Raw genomic sequence first — 21,903 nt, 5'->3', positions numbered from 1 at the left:
ATTTTCCACAATTTCCATGCATTCATCTAAAAGTCTGAACCAAAGGTGGGCTTCACTTAGCTGGAATATGAATACATCTCTTAATAATATCCAGGATTCTTAAAAAATCCAAGACCCAGTGAAGACCTATCTCAATATTCATAACAGACTTCTCTAATTAGTATGAGACTCTCAATGTGTCTATTAAACGTTTAAAGACAACTTGGTGATTTAAAAAAAAAAACAAAAACTCTGGCTTCAAATATTTACCCTGACAGCAGAAGCCATTTTAGTATACTGTCCTTTAGTATAGTGTCCATAGATACTTTATGAAATCATTGCTAAGGAAACATTCCAAGATTACAAAAAGTCAACCATGTCTTCCCAATTACAGGTTTATGACAACAACTAGAAGAGGGATTTCCTTTGTTAAGCGATGCAGTCGAGTAGTGGGATTCAAATCTCCGTGCTACCGGTTCGCTATAGGTAGCGCACGGGCATGCGCGCTCCTGAGCATAGCGTTTTGATGATGTTTGGGTGGGTGGGCGGAGCCTCCCGCAGCCACCACTACTGGTTCGCCCAAAACGGGACTACTGATGCAGTCATAATATGCAATGTAACATGACTGCATTGCTTAGTAATGGAAATCCTGGCAATCCTTGTTACTGTCATAATCCCTGGACTGTGTGGGTTGTTAAATGGAAAAAAGCAGTAATCTCAGGCAAGAAGGCTGGTGGGTGCACACATACTTCAGGGAGCAAGAGTGCTTTTGGCAGGCACAGTAGAGGCAAGCAAAGAATGAGAAGTGCTACTTCTGACCAGATTCAACACTGACTTTACTTATGGGAAGCTGGCAGAGAACATCAGAAATTGCAAGGACCATGGCTTGCTGCTTTGTAGTAATTGCAAGCTGGGCATCAAGCATCCAGATCACAAATCAAGTGCCATGGCGACACTGTGATAGCTGAAACTCCGAGGACAGGTTGAAAGTCGTCCCCCCTTGTTCAGCTCTGTTTTACTTTGAATGGCCACTGAATGAGTAATTGTAAACTGAGGACCACCTATACAACTGTAACAAATAGACAAGAGTATATTCATTTGCTCCCAATATTTAGCTGCTATTTAGGATCACATTTTTACAAAGCAAGATTCAGTGAATGGAACAATGACTGGACCAAGGGAAACAGGAGTTAGATTGGATAGATGATCCTCTGCTATATATCACTTATGATTTTTAAGAAGTATGTGCTAAACGCAAAAATGAATGAGCACTTCTAAAAAAGTATGTTGAGATAATTTGGATATATACAGGATTGAGCTGCAAAATAAAGAAAGAAATAATGGATAATGAGGAAAGGCAAGGAAGTTCTCCAGAAAAACTGTGTTTTATTCAAAAAGTATACTATTAGCAATGAAATATTTAAGGTTAAAGGCTTTCCTTTTGTTGGACAGAAGGCGGTGGATGAGGAAGATCTACTGTTTCAAATTAAAATTTGGATAGAGTGGTATACTTTTCCATCTTTATACTCAGTTACAGCATAAAAAAGGTGCAACCTTTTGCGCACCTTCCGCCGCGCTTTAAAGACCTTACTATTTCACCAGGCGGGCCTGGCCTAATTTTCTCCCTCTTTTATAAAAGATTTTTAATTTTTAAATATCTTTTAGTATTTTATACATTCAATTTTAAATTGGTTTTAAAAGTTTGGGGTTTTAAATTTGTCAGGGCCAAAATTATTTAATTTGATTTTATTCTACTTTTAAATTTTGTATGTATGTGTTTTATTGTTTGGCTGTGCACCACCCTGAGTCCTTCGGGAATAGGGCGGTATAGAAATCAAATAAAATAAAATAAATAAAATAAACCATTTTTAGGATTAGAGTAAATCCAACAAATATAGTTAAAAGAAGCAGCTTTCCTTACTGTAGTAAAATTAGATCACAAACTGGGCTACCCATAGCTCATCTGTGGCTCTGAAATCCTCTGAAAGCCGGTCCGAACTGGGAGCATTTCACCTCTGGATGCACCCACCAAAATTTACTTTAGCCCTCAATAACTGAAGTAATTGTAACAAAAGTTGTGACAGTAATCTAGTCGTAGTGTAGACTCTGGCTATAAAATTATTTGCAATCTTTACGCCTCCATCCCCATAAGACCAGAAAAGTCAAAAGATCCAGGGGAGAAATTTATAGATGGAAAGTGAAGCAGTCCAGGACGACTTTTTGGATTTGACTGTAGATGTTAAGGAAGTAAAGAGATTCTGCAATGTCTATTTCTACAGGACAAAACACAGCTTCTTGATCCTGGTTAAGAAATGAAGGTAAAGACTTTTATACAGTTAAATTATTTCTTATAAAAAAAAGAAAGTCCTTCCTTCCTTCCTTCCTTCCTTCCTTCCTTCCTTCCTTTCTTCCTTCCCTTCCTTTCCTTCCTTTGCATTCCTGCCAGCAACCCCATTTACTTTGCTTGGGGAAAGATTGACGGGAGAATTTCAGTGGGGAAGCCAGTAGAAAGTTGGAAGGCCAAGGCCAGCAGACAGAGAAGGGGATGCTGGCAAGTGGACGAGTGAGTAAGGGGTGCCCAAGCACCATGCAGGCAGGAACGGTACCTGAGGATGCGTTCCATGTATGTTGGGAAAGGTGAGTTTGCACCAGAGATGCTGTGTGGCAAAGAGAGGATGTACAGTGCAGGTCAGGAAGGGCATTTGGGGTGTGTGTCGGGTAAATTGGGGGGGGGGCAGCACAGGTCAAATAGAATGTATAGGTTGTGGTGCAGGTGAAGAAGAATGCATGGAGATCACAGAGTTGTGTGATGATGCTGCAGCAGAAGGTCGGGGTATCATTCTCTTTTCTCAGTTGTCGTAAGGGCAAACCCAGAACTGACAAATTCAGAGATAATATATATCTTAGAGTGATCAGCACAAAACAAACTATGATCAACAATAATTATAAATTGGACACAGGATATTGTGTTTCCCATTGTGGCCTTCTGCCATTTTTTACCATCATGAAGCTTCCCGCGCGCACATTTGCGAACCGGTAGGGAAGGTAAGTGAATTCCACCCCTGGACTAGACCTCTATAGCTTTCATATTATTTGTTTGTTTGTTTAGTAAAAATAAAAGGGGATTAAAGACACACATAAAAGTAATCAACTGTCTGTACTGTGCCATCCTCTTCTTTACATACATTCTGTAATATTTTCTATTATATTTCTCCTAGCAACAGTTAGCAGTATTTCAGTATTTTATGAACTAAAGCAAGTTGTCAAACTATTTGCTTTCCAGTTGTTGACCTTGTAGTTATTTGCATATATATGGAAACAAATTTTGAACATTCTTCTCATCCTAAAGGAAATAAGTTGTCTTTTTTTCTCAGTCCCTTATATTTAAAATAGAAACAAGCAACAACTAACTCGTACAAAGACTAAGCAAGGTAAGGTCAGATTGGGAATTAAGAGTGGACTTACTTTCTGTACACAGTAGGTACAGGTTTTGCAGTCTAACATACTATATCTTCATCTTATTAATAGCATTCTGTGTCTTTTCAAAAGTCAGCAGACATTTAACCGGAGAAAGATTATAAAGCAATTTATATGTTAAATTGCTGCATAAATTGTTTCAGACAAATTAACTTTACTCATGACTTCTGGTTGTCTTTATAAACATCTAATGATCTGAAGCAACCCTGGGGGAAAACATATCTATAGTGAGACTCTAATGTTCTGAAATAAGGAAGAAGTTCTTCACCTTTAAAGGGCATGCAGCAATCCTATACAAAAGTCAAAGTTAATAATTGGACCAGTTTTGAACAAATGATTTCTTTATGACAGCATTTGGAAAGCTTGAAATAAATTCTTTTTCCAATGGTTTTGTTTTTAAAAAAACAAAGGTATCAGGAAGACATGGTGTCAGGGAGAATATCTAGCCAGCTCAGCTCCATCCAGTCGCCCCGATTACACTCCGAATTAAGCGATTACAGGGTGGTAAAAAGGGAGTTTTAGTTTAGATTTGCAGAACCCTCTCTGTGGGCATGCGCGCAGTTGCCCCAGCCCAGCTCCAATGGTATTTCTCCATTGCGTTTCACTCAATCAATTCCAATTACTTGCGAAAGAAAAAGATCTTGTGAACTTGGAATTGATTGAGTGAACTTTTTCACTCGTGTGCTTCACAATGGGGGGAGACGGGGTCCCATCCTCCTCCTGAAGCCCATTACAATACAGAGCCATAATGCGACCCTGTGTTGGCTCGGCTCGACAAAAAAAAGCAGTTTCTTTTCCTGCAGAGCTGCTTGTGTTGGGATGGCCTGCCTCCCCGCCAGCTAGCTGAGCGTGAACACGCTGCTCCTGGGCTCGTTGGCCTTCGGGCATCATTCCCACCACCCAGCACCAGTTCAAGGGTTCCTTCTCCCCCCCCACACTGGGGGGGGGGAATAAAGGCAGAGAGAGGGGTGAGGGAAAGAGAGAGAGATAAAGAGAGAGAGAGAGGGAGGGAAAGAGAGAGAGGGGGAGGAAAAGCGAAATGATATTACAAAAGTTTTTCTTTTTTATTGTTGCTAAACATATTATTTCAAAAGCAGGGAAAAAATGAAGGGGAATTAAAGTGCATTTATCACGTTTTTCTTAGAACAATTAACTGAACTCTGCGTTGTTTATCATTATTTTTGGTAGTAAAACCTGATTATTCAAGTTAAATTGCCGTGTTGGCACTTTGTGATAAATAAGTGGGTTTTGGGTTGCAGTTTGGGCACTCGGTCTCCAAAAGGTTCACCATCACTGTTCTATGTTATTTCTCTTGTCCACTGTATCCAATTAAATCAAAAAGTCAGAAGTGTTGATTTTTTAGATGATAAAGGAAGATGTTTTGTTGCTCCCGGGCCTTGACAATTCTTTATATTGTTTACATTGTAATTTACACTTCATTGGACGTGACCTTTTATATACAATATTCTGACTCAACACGTTTAACAACTACAAATGTTGAACTGAGAATAACCATCTTGTTCTCCAGTGTTGATCTCACAGGGTTTTTGTTTTTTCTTTCTTACAGCCTCTGCAAAGAAAAACCTTAGGCAGATTTCGCAAAGAGGGACTGTCTTCCAGATTGACTTCTCTGCTTTGCCCTTTCTGAAACATTGCACTCTAAAGGAATATGGCAAACTGAAATATAGTTGCTCTCACAATTGCAATGCTTTATAATATATGTTGCTTTACAAACATAGTTTCAAGGGTGTATCAGCAAATGCAGAGGAGAAAGAATATTGATGCTGATAGTGTTATCAAGTCAGTTTTCCAGAGCCTGGGGAGCATTCACTGATATTTTGCCCACAATCCCCAAAACAAATATGGCTGCTTATAGGTGGCGGTTTAGCTGCCTTGCAAGGCCAAGTCTCCAGCAATGCCTACTGAAGGAATTTCTGATTCTGATTGTCCAAGATAAAACTGAAATTTTTTTATACGCAAACATAGATACATATAATATTAACCTTCTTTCTGATAGCAAGGCAATAGGAAGGGTATCCACCCAGTAAACACTCAGCTCCATCCAGTCACCCTGACTCTATCCCAAATTAAGGGATTACAGGATCATAAAAAGGAAGGTTTTTTTTTGACAGAACTGTATTATGAAATGCTTAGCAACTTTTTGGATCAACCACAAGTTCACACATCACGCTTAGCCATTAATGATAATTATACTAAGCTGAAACCAAATAAACCAGAGGTGTCAAACTCAAGGCCCAGGGGCCAGATCAGGCCCATGGGGTGCTTAGATCTGGCCTGAAGGGCCACCCTGCAAACAGCGAAGGACCGGCCTGCAGTGCCCCTTCCAGTGAAAATGGAGCTCAGGAGGGCTATGTGCAAGCTCTGTTTTCACTAGCAGAGGGTTGCAGGAAACCATTGCAGCCGAAAACGGAGCTTGCGAGGGCCTCGGGCAGTACTCCCAAGCTCCGTTTTCACTGGCAGAGGGTTGCAGGAGGCCATCAAAGCCTAAAACAGAGCTTGGGAGCCTGTTTTCGCTGGCAGTGTGCTCGGGCTACCACAGGTGTCACCAACACGAGTGACATTGAGCTGGCCACCCCCACTCTGGCCATGGCCCCCATGGCCCCCCAAGGTCAAACACAACTCTGATGCAGTCCTCAATGAAATCAAGTTTGACACCCCTGAAATAAACCATACTGCTTTCATGCAATCTCTGGTCAAACTGACAGCGTATGTACTTAGGAATGATATACCGTATTTTTCGGAGTATAAGACGCACCTTTTTCCCCCCTAAAAGGGGGTGAAAATTTAGGTGCATTTTATACACCAAATGTAGCCCCCGCCCAACCACTGGCCCCCACCTTTGGCTTCTGCCTCCCAGCAGTTACCTCCTTGCAGCAAACAGCAAGAAGAAACAGCTCGTTTCAGCTTCAGCACAGCATAATTAGCACAAGTTGATTGGATCGGCCTCCCAACTCTCAGCTGTTTTGCTCTCAGCTGTTTTGTGCAGGGCTCTGCTGCTTGTTGCAAAGAGGTAAATTTCTGGAGCAGATTCTTTTTTCTTTGTGCTAATCAAGCTATGCTGAAAACGAAAATGAAAGTAAAGCAGGCTGTTTGCTGATTGCAGCAACGAGGCAAAATTGTTGGGAGGCAGAGCCAGAGCCAGATTTCTTTTTCTTGTTTTCCTCACCAAAAAAGATAGGTGTGTCTTATAGTCCGGTGCATCATATACTCTGAAAAATACGGTACCTGCAAATTTAAAGGAAATGCTACAATCTGCAGAAATAACAAACAGCTTGGCAGGCTAAGGGGGACTAGCCCCACCTAACCTAGATTATTTTGAAAGAATCCCCTTCTACTGTTAGTGCGAGGAAGAAAGAATGATTTTCTTTCTTCTTGCTCTAATTATCAATTCCGGCATAGAGGAATTTACATTAAAATAAAACTCCATAGTAGATGCAAAGATGACATAGACAAGAACAGATACTTTATTCTCCTGAGCACATGCCTAATTTGAAGTTTATTAGATAACATAGAAGTAGCCTTTGAAATAGGTAAAAATAGGAGGAAAATTTCTCCCTATTTTATCATTTTTTTCTTTCTAGTGTAACAGATGTAGCCCATATTTCAATAATGTTAAGCTATGACAGAGTCAAGGAATATGACAGACTATTCCAATAAATACTTTTTTATTTACTGCTTAGAGTAAATTCATCATGGAACAGATCGCTGTAAAAATTTGGCAGACAAGTTCCACCAAGGGCTGAAGCCAAATACATTTCATATCCATATTAGGCTATGGAACAAGTTTAGAATTCGTTTTAGCAACAATTTTCTTTATAACTTTGAAGAAGTTAATGACCATATCTTACCAGTACATGCAAAAGTCCTATGTCTCAGAAAAACTTTTACACTCAGTAGCAATGCCTACTAACTTAATAAATAAGCAATATGTGTTAATTGAATTTGGCATGAAAACCAAGAAAGCATAGAAATGAGCATAGCACAAAACTTTCTATTACATACAAATTATGAAATGTATGCTGTACCGGTAGTAGTAGGACAGCTCAAAAAAGAAAGAAAAAATGCTAGCCCATATTAATCTGATATTAAAGTATCTGGATTGCTCTGAAAACTTTCTCAAGGGTTACGATATAGTAGAGATGCCCATCCACCAGTAGAGCAGCTGTACCAATGGAGGGAAGCCCCACCTTCAGAGAGAATTCATTTTACACCCACAAAAAGCTTGATAAGTCTGATACAGAAGGATTATCATCAGTGCCTCTCAAACGTACTGTTTTATGCATCACCCAAGGTTGTTGTTACAATGAGCAGTTATATAAATCTTTTAAAATAAAAAAGCAAGCAAACTAGAAGAGGAAACCATTTTGGGGTTGTGATTATAAAAACATATAATATCTATTTCTATTATTCTCCTGGAATTTTGGATCTCCAAGTAGTATAACTCCTGCTTGGTGTCCAATCGTCCCATTTCAGTGCAGGAAAATTCCGAATGAAATGGATCCAGAAATCCAGAGTGTCACATAGTCACTTCCTGCCTCCAGTCAATACAAATGGGGCAGGGGGGAACTTTAATAAGCCAGAAGGTCCCCTATTTGGCATCTCTTTACACTCCTCCAATTTAGGAACAATGAGAAAGTTTACATTTCTATCTATGCAAAAAAATTTAAAAAGAGGAGAGGGGAAACATACAAATACAACTTTCGTATAGTGGATTATTATCAATTTATATATATTCATAGCACATTTATATAATTCTTGACATTTAAATCAGTTTTGCAAACATGAAAAATAAACACAAAGACTAGTTCTGGTGCATGCAATCTAATTTCTCCCTGGTCTTCCAATTTCAAATCATTTTTCATATTGTAGAGTTAAGCAGTAACCACTCAAACTTGTGCTATACTTTTGGGGGGGGGGCGATTGATCATAAAAGCATCCAATATCCATTTCTATTAGCCTCCTTTTATTTTTCTTTTAAATCAGAAGTACCAAAAGCATCTAGTCTTCAAGAACATTAATATTCAAAATAACTTCTGTCCAATTATTTCCAAAAGGATATATCTATAGGAAATTTGCAATCCAACTCAGGGACACATATGTTTGAAAATACGAAACTATACAAAACCTACAACCAATTTCAGCTAAACCTTTAAAGATTTATAAGTATTTATAAGTATTTGAAATACCTTAATTGGATTGTGAAGCAATTTATACATTTTATTTCTTAAAGGACTAACAAGCAGGGACAATCTGTATATACTATACCTGACTGTATATCTTATGACTACATGAGAATGAACAGGAAGTATTCTTTCAGAATTGCTCTCTTACTAGCTATTTACACAGTCCTTGCCATTGCAGGATTCAAGTGTGCTTTCATTACCCCAAAGCCTGGAATGTCCTATTTGTGTAGTAGCAACTCAGCATACTCTCAGATCAAAGCATACCGTGAACAAATGGGATGCTGACTCAGGAAAGGACAACAGAATATATTTTATTTTAACCCATACTTTTACAGATTGCACTATATGCAGAGGTCCTTATCAGAATGAGAATTCTTCTTGCACTGTCTTAATAAGTTGTTTGCAATTCTCATGTTCATGGTTTTGGTTACATTGTTTCAGAAATAATATGTCACATTTTAACGTGCATTGCATTATTATAAACTGAATCTCATGCTAAATTATTATTTCAGCAAAATATTTATTACTGAAGCTACAGATTATTTTACATAACAATACACAAGTACTTTATGCCTCATTTGGGACATATTGTAATATTTTATTTAATGTTTTAAATTAAATATCATCAAGTAAAGAACAACTGAATGAACAAATATAAACGATAGCTCATGAACTGGGAAAATGTCTATGAAACACAAGAGATGGTTTATTACTGCCTGCTACTATCATAATAAAAAATAATTTGTGCAGTTCATTTCTACTTATCTCCAATTTTCTCAGGAGCATTTATCAATTTATAAGCATTCATTTTGCTATGTAAATGCAATATTTAAATATATATGAATTAAGGTAGTCTTTGATTTATGACCACAGCTGCAACTGGACTAGAATTTCTATTCTTATATTAAAAGGCCTACTCTCTTCTTTGGAACACTGAATTGTTTAACCAATTAGTAAGTCCGTCAAGTTTTTAGGAATAGTTGACACTTAAAGCAAAAGTCTGGACTGAAGTAACTGAGCCTTCAGGCTATACATTTAATGTCTGGGGGATGACAGAGTTTTACAGATCACTTTCATGTTTACTTATTTTCCCCAGATTAACCTGATCCAAAAGTGTTAAGAGTCGAGAATGAAGCACTATCAGAATATTAGCACTAAGTCAGGACTTTTGTAATTACTCATTCTATAGCAGGGGTGTCAAACTCACATCATCACGGCGGCATCACATGACATATTGGGACTTCCCCTTTTGTTAAACTGGCCGTGGGCGTGGCCAGTGCATGACGCATCCAGCCCGCGGGCCAGGAGTTTGACAGCCCTGATCTATAGGAAGACTCATGAGCAATCAAATCCTGATTAAGCATAGTTATGGCAAAAATATACATTAGACAAGAGTCCTGTGATCACCATTTGTAACCTTCCCAGCTGGCTTTCGACAAGTTGAAGTCAGTGGAGGAACCGAGATTCTGTTAATGACCACCTTATTCACTTAACAACTGCAGTGATTCGCTTAACAAATGTGGCAAAAAAGGTTGTAAAATGGAGCAAAACTCACTTAACAGCTGCCTTGCTTAGCAACAGAAATTCTGGGCTCAGATATGGTCCCAGGTTGAGAACTATCTGTAAACACTAGAAAGAATAACTTTAATTTATTTGAGGAGCAGAAATTAAAGAATCTGTGGCCTTCTCCCAAAGGGTCAGAACAATATAAATAACAATACAAATCTAAAGATATAATGATCTTGTGATCAACCAATTTGAGTTTATTTACTTACTTTTTCATCTACCAAATAGAATTGGTGACATTCTAAGAATAGTATAAATTTAAATCTATCCCAACTTCATTATATAGAATTGTAGAATAATTTGCTCTGTAACTCCCTAATTTTTTGCTTAAAGTTACTTCTGACATGGACATCAGTAATTCATAGATTCTGTAAGTAATATTGTCAACACCCTGGCTAATGTTTTGCAAGCTTGTTAAATGTTGGTTTATGCTAGTTGACCTTTACTTTTGTTGGCACTGATTGTTTTATGCTAAAGAAAAATGAAATGACTGTAAAGAAACTCAGGTAGAGCACACCTGATAGGGCAACATCACCAAAAGAGTAGTGACAGAATAGAGAAACTAGTTCAATTACTTCCTGGAATGGCTATTAAACCATTTTTTAAAAAAGAAATCTTTAGATTCTATAAAATTTAATCTATAAAATGTTTCCAACCCCTACAATGAAATTTAAAATGTTCTGTAATCAAGCACACCCAGTCTGTCTAGAGGGGTTGATCAGTTTCATTACTAACTCAATTAGAAGTTTTTCTTTGTGGACTGTTGATCACCCATTCAATCAGGATAAAAGCTAGGTTTGATTTATATAATCACTGCCTTCAGTAAAGAAGCAATCCTCAATTAGGATTTTTTTTGTAATGGAGAAATTCTATTCACAAAACACCTATTGTGGTCGAATACTTCAGAAAAGACCATCAACCGTTTACTTCCTAATAGTAACATCCTAGTTATGTATGCTCTTTTATATTCTGTGGAACATATTCCCAAGTATGCTGCCAAAAAATTACAAGCTCATCTTGAAAAATTAAGTAGGAGAAATATGCAAAAAATTAATACCTACGTACTCACTGGAATGAAAGTATAGGGCTAAATGTCAGTCTCATAAAAGAGAAATGCATTATATAAAGTGAGGTAAAACTAAAAACTTACAGCCTGGTTATGGCTTGTTTCTTTTAGGTCTCTAAGATAAAGGATAGTTTTTGCTGCACTGTTGAACATTCATAGCAAGGAGAAAGCCAAAGCAATCCATTTTGTTCACTTCCAGCTTTGAACTCAAAAAAAAAAAAAAAAAAAAAAGGAAGCTTGTTCTCATATATATCCCCCCCCCCCCTCCTCAAAACTTTAAATGGTGATTGTGTGGGATTTGGAGATTATGTGCAATTGCATTACTGGGAGCTGGAACAAGCAATTTCTGATTTACTATAGCAGAGTCTAATCATGGTAATTCTTTTACTAATTTTGGTTGCATCTCTTTCACCAAGAAGACATTGGATCCGGCTAGACAAGAAGAAAGGAAGAATTTTCATGCTGTAGTTAAGACTCTTCAAGTAACTTATTCTTTTGGAGAACTGATGCATGTCTCTCTCATTTTGTATCATAACTTTCTGGTGCTTTGATCCTGACTGCAGGCTTTTGCTATGATATCATGGTTTCCAGCTCTGCCAAAGTCACAATTCAGTCCTAATATCCAAGCTTACAAGGGAAGAAAGGAACAAGGAATCTTCCCCGATTTAATGCTGAAATAGTACAATGTTAAGACATAATCCTGGCAAATTTTAATATTAAATTGTCATCAAAGCCAGCCAAAATCGGCAAACTTTTGAGGTTTATATGTACATACATAAATCACAATAAAATTTTAATACCACCTCCATTGATGGAAATGTTGCATAACCTTCATTTATATTCAATTAAAAAAGTGTAATTTCTTTAATTACCTTATGTATTATTGATTACTCAATGCCTAGAAGATAATCTGACTTCCATAATTAACCATTCCCCAATTACACATTCTCATGTATACATACAAATATACTTTTCATAGGCAAAGCAGAATGGTTTGTTAACTGCAGGATTTTTTAAGGGCAGAAACTTGCAGAACTAAATAATTAAATAGGGGATATATATAGACAATGCCAATGCATATGTCTACTGGCTTGAGAATCAGGGTTAAGGATAATTTTCTATTGCATTCCCAAAATATATAAGTTTTGCAAAGCACTTTAAAACCTACTGTCCGCCTCCATAGGAAAAGCAACAATAAAGTCTTGGAAATGTTTGCGTACAAGGCACACTAAAAATGGGAATCTGTAAGTAAGTTTGCTAAGTGCTTCCTACATATCCTCAACTACCAGTGTAAGTAGTCAATAAAGCACTTTGAAATCCTTAGATGAACTCTGCTTTGGATGAAAGGCATTATTGCTGCATTAAATCATCTGTCTTTCTGGTATTCTGAGAGAATGTGAAGAATGACAGATAGACATTCATGTATCAATGTTCTGTTCTAAATTAAGTGTGTTGCTATCTTTCTCTCATCTCTAAAGCTGATGGTATCCAAGGATGGTAGGCTGTCAGTTGAATCTGAGCAAAACCAGAGGCATGATGGATAGACAGAATATTAAGGAAAAATACAACAAGCACCCTGGGGTGCCTCAGTTTACTACAATATTCAGGTTTGATAAATAAGCATAGAATAGTAATGACACGAGAGACAGGTAGATGTAGTGGTTGAGGTATCAGGCTAGACAGTGGGAATCTGTGGGTTCCAGCTCTGCCTTAGGCACAAAGCCAACTGGGTGATCACCCAGTTGGTGATCTTAGGCCAGTCACTCTCTTTCAGTCCTAGGAAGTAGGCAATGTCAGACCACTTCCTTGCCAATAAAACTGCAAGGACTTGTCTAGGTAGTTGTCAGGAGTCAACACTGACTCAAAGCCCCCCCTCCCCAAAGCCGTAATCTTTTTTGTCAACAGGAAAGCTTTTCAGTTTAGTTCTTTGGCACTACTAAGAAGGTAATTTTAGTGGGACAACACAGGAACAGTGTGTGAGAGGCAGTTTGAAAGTGAGGCTTATATTAAACTCATGAAAGAAGATAAATAACCATATATGCCTTTGTTTTAGAGCAGGATATAGACACAGGATTACTTATCAATAAGCATCAGCACTTAGAGCAGGAGAAAACAATGTTTGTCAATCTAGAGAGAGAACATGAATTTAAAGACCTGAATAGACTGCTACCTTTTGTAGTTAGACACTCATATTTCATATCTCAAAGAGATCTGCCAATGTATTTATACTCAAATTACAGTTCCTTACCAGTAGAACATTGATAATAGCATTATATACATTCCCTCCATAGTGAAATGTAAAATAGGGTATGACAGCCATACAAGGGTTAAAATTCACTTTCCTTGCCTGGAGAGGGAGAATTTGAAGGATGTTGAGGATTGGTTAAAAGCTATAATTAGCTCTAAGGATTGTTGGGGTAGGGTGTGTGAACAAAGAAAAAAGTGCATTTACTGGTTTCAGCTCTTGTGAAGAGTCTTAAAGCAAATCCCTAGGGTCCAAGTAAAAGAAAGGACTACAAGAAGGCTTTCTGCTGGGAAAGGGCAGTGATGAAGGAGTTAAATTAAGAACATGAAGTAACGTATGAAAACTAATTAAGGAGAGAACCAACCTAGAACTAAGGAGAAATTTCCTGACAGAACAATTAATCAGAAGAACAGCTTGTCTCCAGAAGTTGTGGGTGCTCCATCACTGGAAGTTTTAAGAAAAGATTGGACAACCATTTGTCTGAAATGGTATAGGGCTCCTGCTTGAGTAGGAGGTTGGACTAGAAGATCTCCAAGGTCCCTTCCAACTCTGTTATTCTGTTACATATATAAGTAGCGACCATAAACCCATGAATAAATATACACAGGAGCTTTCATTGCTTATGAAAACACTTTGTACACCAGAAAAGATTTGCCTTGAGTCTTTTTGTTTGACATCTATTGGGAAAAGGCTGAGGAGTGCTAGGAATACAAAAAAAAAAAGAAAAGAAAAGATGGGGGTGTGAACTAGACAGATAGCCCAATTTTAGTATGTCATCAATTACTACCGGTACTTCCCAAATCAGTTTCATAAATTTAGATGACAAGCCAGTAATTCCTCATTCCATAGGTATTTATTTGAATTCTGTTTTCCAAGGAACATACCTTACATTCATAGCATTATCACAATCTAATCTGGAAATTACATGATTCAGAATAAAAAATTCTCAGCCTAATTCGTACTGTAAAGTACACTTTGTAGAATAAAATTCCTCATTACACATTCTACTAAGCCATAAATCTTAGTAATGTATAAAAATTACAGTGGCTGAGCATGCCTGGCAACTAAATCAAAACCAAACAAATCACAATATAAATGAACGTTTAGCATATAGTTTAATCCTACTGTCTATATTGACTGTATCGCATGGTAAATATTCCATGGAAAGTATTTCACGTAGAATAACACATAGCAAGGTTAATGCTCTTCAACCAGCTCTTTAAATGACTGTAGATATGAATGGTGCCTAAATAGACAGGATGTACTTCCACCGTATTTGCCTATTGTACACATTTGAAAAATTGTATCAAGTTCAATAGTCCATGCAACCCAATATAGTCTGTATTGAACAACTATGATTTACCAAGAAAGGACTTTTAAGTGATCATCCTAAGCCACAGTAACTATGTTTTATTATTTGCTATGATATCATATTCCTATCTACTTATTGTATCTTGTGTTCATTTGTTCATACTTAGTGGCTTCAGTGGAATCTGGTAATTGCTGATTCTGGTCATACAGAAAGAAGGGATGTTAATAAATTTAGAAGTGAATGTTTATCCTAGTGAGGAAACAGTACAAGAGCAACAGAACATAGGGAGGAAAGAGAGAGACAAAGGAAGAAAAATTCTACATCACAAAACCCTTGATAAAATCAAACTCTGTGATGCTGAATTCAATTTTAATGAAAAATCAACTAAGTTTTAAGTAACAAAGCTACTGTAATATATTTTTTTCTAATGTAACCGAATGACAAGTGATAAGATGAAAAAAAAAAAAATCCTTCCAGGAAGGTAACAATGCCCTTCAGTTCTCTTGAATGCAGCTGCCAGCACAGGAGCTGTATAAGAGCCAAACAATGCCTGTGGCAATATCTATTAAATGACTGTCTTATGCTTCAAAGCATGTCTGATTTATGTTTCAAAATCCCAAATATTAATTAGTACTGTACAGTTGCTGAATCAGCCTATGCCAAGCTTATTCTTTCTCCCACTCAAAGCTTTTGCAGTACCTACAAGTCTTGTTTCTCTGACGTGAGCATTTAACAGCTCCGCTGATCTGAGTTGGTTGCTGTGTGATAAGCATGATAGGAAGTGCAATACGGCAACTTCAGAGATTCAGTTTGTAAAAGGTTCATTAATATCTCTCCATCTGAGTGTTTTATGGATTAAAAGAGGTACTGGACAGGCCCTACCAACTGCTTTGTACCACAGGTCTTCTCAGTGACTGTGAGGGAAGCAGAACCCCCAGTACATCAACACAGAGTTTTTCTTTCTCTCAAAACATTTTCAATTTGTCCCATCCCCACTGCAGCTTAACTTGCAGGAACCTACAGAATGTTGCTGCCATCCTGGTGCCAGCTGCCTTTGAGTTGTTTCTTGCTTCTACTTGTAAAATGACCCAGCAGCACATGCTACTTAGCATTATTAAACAATGGCAGCATTCTCCACAATCTGCAGAGCATTTTGGATGAAGATTACTAAAACATAAAAGAAAAGAAGAAAGTTCAGCAAATACCCAGTAACTAGTTTTAGCTCACAAAGGTGTGTCCCCCACTCCCCACCTCCAGTATGGAGAGTTGCTCCAAAGTCCTCTATTGCATGTTGTATCAGCCTGATTAACACCTGACATTTACTATAGTAGGATCCTATACTCTAACTTAACCCTAACCTTGAATGCTAAGCAAAGAGAAGATAGCAACTAATACTCCAATGATACAATTGACTGAAGAAAACACTACTTTCCAAGAGCAATGAAAGACTGAGATACATTTTTTTCTACCCATTAACTGCTTATAGCAATAGCAATAGCACTTAGACTTACAGTATATACCGCTTCACAGTGCTCTCTAAGCCCTCTCTAAGCGATTTACAGAATCAGCATATTGCCCCCAACAATCTAGGTCCTCATTTTACCAACCTCAGAAGGATGGAAGGCTGAGTCACCCTTGAACCTGGTGAGATTCAATCTGCCAAACTGCTGGCAGCCGGTGATCAGCAGAAGTAGCCTGCAGTACTGCACTCTAACCACTGCGCCACCATGGCTGTTATCTATTGAAGGACCAAAATGCCCCACCGTTTTAGGCCAAAAGCAACAGTTGGCCTCTGCATGGCAAATTAGGAATCATCAACAAAAAGAAATATAATATAATATTATTATATAGGCTAGAATATAAAACAGAACCGAGATGTAATTTGCTTTAATTTAATTAGATATGGATAATGTTACTTTCAAGGAGGCATGATGGCTCAGCGGTTAAAGAAGCTGAGCTTGTCAGCTGGAATGCTGACAGCCCAGGTTCCATGCAACGGGGTGAGCTCCTGTTACTTCCCCCAGCTCCTGCCTACCTAGCAGTTCTAAAGCATGCAAATAGATTAATAGGTACCACTTCGGTGGCAAGGTAACAACGTTCTGTGCGCCTTTGGCATATAGCCATGTTGGCCATGGAAATTGTCTTTGGACAACACTGGTTCCCTCAGCCAAGAAATTGAGATGAGCACCAAGACCTAGAGCAAGTTACACCAGGGAAATCTTTACCTTTATCCTTAATATTACTTTCCATGTGATTTATAATTCTTTGAGGAGACTGCTGAAGGCTACTTCAAATATAGGCTGCTGTTCCATTTCTAAACTCAATTCAAGGTGCTAATACCTTTAAACCCTATATTAATTGGGGGCTACATAGCCTCCAACTCCCTATTTTGGAATTTTGAGATAAGCACATGAATTATTTGAGAGGAAGATCAGCATAAAAATAACTAATAATTAATAGTACCTCTGCCTCCAGCTACATTTTTTTTTCAGAGAATCACATGGTCACTTAGATAATCTAATCTTCTGTAAATTTCTTATGATTTTATGTAGTTTTATCATCATGGTAAAAACATGTATGTGGGGATTAAACAACGAACGAGAGAGAAAGAGTTTTCAAAAGCACCAATTCGGAAATACGACAAACACCAACTGAAATTGTTGTAGATGGTAAAACTAATAACTGCACAACTGCATAATATCAACTCTACTCTAAAAGAGCAATTTTAGTTTAATAGCTCTTATAATTAAAGCTGGATAGTACTCTTTCATGCATTATGGACAAGCTTAACATGACAGTCATCTACATTGGTCAAAGAATTGATTGAAAGACTTCACTAATGTCACAGAACATATTCAGGAATGTGCAAACTATTTTTTTTTCTTACACGGAATTTTAGATCTGGAGTTTAAATCATTAAAATGTGAGACAGTTTCTGAACACAACTCATAACTTACTTAAGTATGCTTTTACAGCCATGTATTTACAAAGTTTTTGCACACTGAGTCATACTGAATGTCATAACTTTACCAGCTTTAGTAAAAGAAAATGTAAACTATGATAAAATGGGACAGGACTGTGCCCGTCTGATTTATTTCTATCCATTCCTCTTTGGTAAATAATTTTATCAGTTTTTCCTTTCTAGGGAATTTCCCCCCTGCTGTGTAGTTTCCCATTAACCTATAAACAGATCATAGAGAAAAAGACAGGATTAATGACCTGTGAAATAGGTTCAGTACAGTGGGTACTGGCTAATCTTTGCTCACTTAGCCCAAAGATTTGAGATATAAAGCCCACTTAAATCCTGGCCAAGTTTTGAACGTGATGAACCAAAGTGGACTCACAATATATTTTCTGGAGCTATATATAAAATGGTTACAGATGCAAACAATTTGCCAAAGAACAAATCCTGAAATTACTGCTAAAGATTTTTTCATGTTATTTTAGTGTAAGAATGATTACTGATTTCAATAAGTAATAAAGTCACTTGACCTCATACTATAAAAAAGTTAAACATCTAAGCATCATAGCAAGCCCACAGGCAGCAGTTAATATATTAAAAGCAACAGTAAGTTTGTTTCCACAACAAATTGGATTCACAGTAATTGTAGGCAGCCTTGGGGGTAAGGATTGTCTAACCTAGTGATTTTTAAACCTGTTACTTTCAAATAGATTAGCTTCAGTTTCTCTGAGGAGAGATCCTTCCATATTGGAACACATGTGTTCCAACCCATGTTCCATCGTTTGTACTCAATACAGAAAATGTTGATCAGATTGGTTGGATTTTGCTGCCTCCATTATCCACTCAGGGGAATTCAGTTTAATGGCTGAATTATCTTCATGGAAATGAAGGAATCCTTGATAAATTACAAAACTCATGGGTTCCTTAGAATACATTTTGAAACCAACAGTAACTTACTGTTTTGGCCTGTTTTAACAGCAAAGGAAAAGTGACATTAATTCGTAAGTGTATTCTTCAGCATATTATGAGTTGCTTTCCATTTCATATCAAATGTTCAGCAGAATTAGGCACAAACTAACTAGCTGCTGAACAGTTTACTTATAATTTTACATTTTACATTTATCTTTACCTTATATTTGTAGTTCATTTATATTTTGTTTTGTTGACATGTACTATAAGAATCAGTGAAAAAGTATTGAGATGGATGTTGCCTCAAATACACATTTAAAAGGAATATGGAAACATTTATTGTAGTCTTATGACAGAATATTTATTTTCTAGGTCATAAAAGCTGCACAAAAATGTCACATTTGAGATGTTGCTCAGGGCAAAATTTACTGTAACCAGAAACAGCTATTTTCTTGTTTGATTATATTTTTGAATTTTTCTTTGGCCTTGGAATCAAATCTCACTGGACCACAGTTTTGACACATCTGGTAGGTAGCAGGTTGTATACTATGGTCTAGGGCAGGGCTGTCAAACTCGCAGCCCACAGGCCGGATGCCTCACATGCTGGCCACGCCCATGCCCAGTTTAGCGAAGAAGAAAAATGTCACAATACATCACATGATGATTCTGTGACGACACGAGTTTGACACCCCTGGTCTTGTGTATGGCATAACACCCCCCAACATACCCTAATGCCCTGATAGCGAACCTATGGCATGCGTGCCAGAGGTGACACACAGAGCCCCCTCTGCTGGCACACACGTCATTGCCCCAGGTCAGATCTCCGTGATGTTTCTTTTGTGAGCTTCTGTTTCCCTGCAAATGACAAAACAGAAACTCACGAAAGAAAATGATCTTACTTCTTGCCGCACTGCCATTGTTGGGATGCCCTGCCTCCCGCCGACCAGCTAGTCTTCAGGTCTCTGCTGCGCATGCGTGCATGTCCGTGTATATATGTGTGCATGTCCACACATGCACACAATCACACATGTCCATGCATGCGCATGTTTGTGATGTCCACACATGCACATGCGCATGTCTGCATGCATGCACGCACCTTTCAGTTGAACATGAGTGCGTGCAGTTTGGGTACTCGGTGTCTAAAAGGTTCACCATCACTGCCCTAATGCATACAAACTGTATTTGCTCTATTCACTTGAGAAGTTGAAAGATTTTCAGCTGGGTCTTCAGCACATCTCTCTCCTTATATGTAAGAAAACATGTAAAGAAGGACCCTTCCCACCTCCAGCTTCTAACACAAATTATCCTTCTAGTTATAATTTCCATTTTTTTCCTCTGAATTTTTAATTTGTTCTTATAAATGTTTTTTTTTAATTTCCTCTCAATCATAATAAGTGGGAAGAAAAAAAATAACTAAACTTCAAACATTTATTTTTCTCATTGTAGACCAACATTTCCCAGAGCATGGCAAGTTGGAATTAGATAACTAGCAAAAAGAAACAAATGTCAAATACATAAACTTTTCCATCAAATAAAAACAGTTGTAGTCAGGTGTTCCATATTGGCTATAAAAACAAAAAACACATACCAAAAGAATCCTGAGACACTTTATTCTCCTCCAGCTGTTTATAAGAAACTTTTTTACACATAACTTCAAATGTGGGAAGCATAGAATACATTATATACATGCATACATACATACATACATATATAACAAGTAACATTTTCATAAATTGCAATGACTAAATAAAAGTCTGACAATTTAAAAAACTATAATATGGAAATACACAATGAGCTGCATAATATACTAATTTGGGGAACATGGAAGCAAGTATGCCAGAGGTCCTTTCCTACTTAGAATTTAAAAAAAAAAACGTAATGTTTTCATAAAATCCACCTTTCACAGGCCAATGCAAACTTCTATTGTTAAGTATATTATCTGATGTTTTACAAACTCTACTTTGTCAAATACATATTTTTGATGCAACATAAAATACATAATGCAAGATACAAGATACAAAAGATGAAGATCGCTAAGTAGGAGAATTAGGGGAAAAACATAATTTTTCAGAGTACTGAAATATAATTGCAATTAGCAGAGTGATACTGAAAAACAGCCAAAGCAGAATCAGAAGCACCAGGCTGATGTTACAATGACCTGCCATTGAGCCATGTTTTAAAAACTGAGGGAGAAGGGTAGTAAAATAGGAAAAAAACTTGGAATTTTTCAACGCAACATGTGAAACAGAACTTGCATTTCTCTAGGAAAATTAAATGAGGTTGGAATGAAATGCCACTTTTAAACTACACTGTTAGGACCAGGAAAGAAAAAGGGCTCTTTAAACAGAGTTCTATCACAGTGTCAGCCTGCCAAAGCACCCTTTTTGAGCCTCATAAAATGCAACCATGGAACATTATCTCTAAGTATGACTCTATGAAATGCTTAGAGCAGAGGAAGCCAAGCATGGCAAAGCACGGAATTTAAATAAAGCACTTGCTACTTACCCTGTAGTTTGCACCATGATCAGCTCACTCTCCTTAATAATTCCAATGCATTGTCTAAAAAAAATGGGAACTAAATCCTGAGGGGGAAGCAAGCAGAAAGTTCCAGAAATCCACAGATCTACAAGACTCTCAAGTTTAAACCCCTGCCCAAGATGCTGGGTAGTCTGTGTGTCTATCTTTAACTTGTAACTGATTTGGTTTCACATTCCATTGAAGTCCTGCTGGCAAATGCAATTGCACAGTTTACCAATCACAAACAGTCAGATCCACTCCCTTTCGCCTCCTCTCTCCCTCCCACCCCCGTTACTCCACCCTCCCGATTCCTCTCTTTTGGAGAGCCCATGCAGCTCCCTCGTCTCCGTGCTTTAACCTATCTTTGCAACATGAAAGGAAAGAGTTTACTAATCTTTGCTGTCCACACATAAATAGATACCATTGTGGTTTTGCAGCCAAGAATGAACTATCTTCCAAACGTGGCTGTCCAGGAAAGGCATGTTCTGCTAGTAACATTCCTGAGAGCCTGCAGCAACAGAGTACAGGAACGATCTTGCCTTTCACTGTGTGCCTAATTCTATAGGTTTACCTCATAGAGCGTACATCACTTCTTAACTCCTGAATGAGAAGTTTTAACATCCACTGAATTCAGGATTAATAAGCCCTAAAATAATATTTACGCAT

The 21,903-nt window shown here is 37.6% G+C and overlaps 1 protein-coding gene across 14 annotated transcripts in view; it reads right to left on the bottom strand.

Annotated features, from left to right (window-relative positions):
- Positions 1-21,423, bottom strand: part of DTNA (dystrobrevin alpha) — a 129,285-nt gene extending 107,862 nt beyond the window's left edge. For 9 of the 14 annotated variants that reach the window (XM_034429715.3, XM_087890544.1, XM_087890537.1 and 6 more), the window contains exon 1: positions 21,226-21,410. In XM_034429715.3, the coding sequence (XP_034285606.1) occupies positions 21,226-21,242 (17 nt within the window). In that variant the 5' untranslated portion in view covers positions 21,243-21,410. Of the gene's footprint in view, positions 1-21,225 lie in introns of all 14 variants that reach the window. The other 5 variants (XM_034429716.3, XM_034429713.3, XM_034429718.3 and 2 more) reach the window with 2 other exon arrangements.
- Positions 21,424-21,903: the final 480 nt, after the last annotated feature.

The sequence above is a fragment of the Pantherophis guttatus genome, chromosome 3 (assembly GCF_059756535.1).
Source record: "Pantherophis guttatus breed Tessera chromosome 3, ASM5975653v1, whole genome shotgun sequence".
NCBI classification, from domain to species: Eukaryota; Metazoa; Chordata; class Lepidosauria; order Squamata; family Colubridae; genus Pantherophis; species Pantherophis guttatus.
Note: the sequence above shows the minus strand (reverse complement) of the source record. Positions and strands in the feature narration are given on the sequence as shown.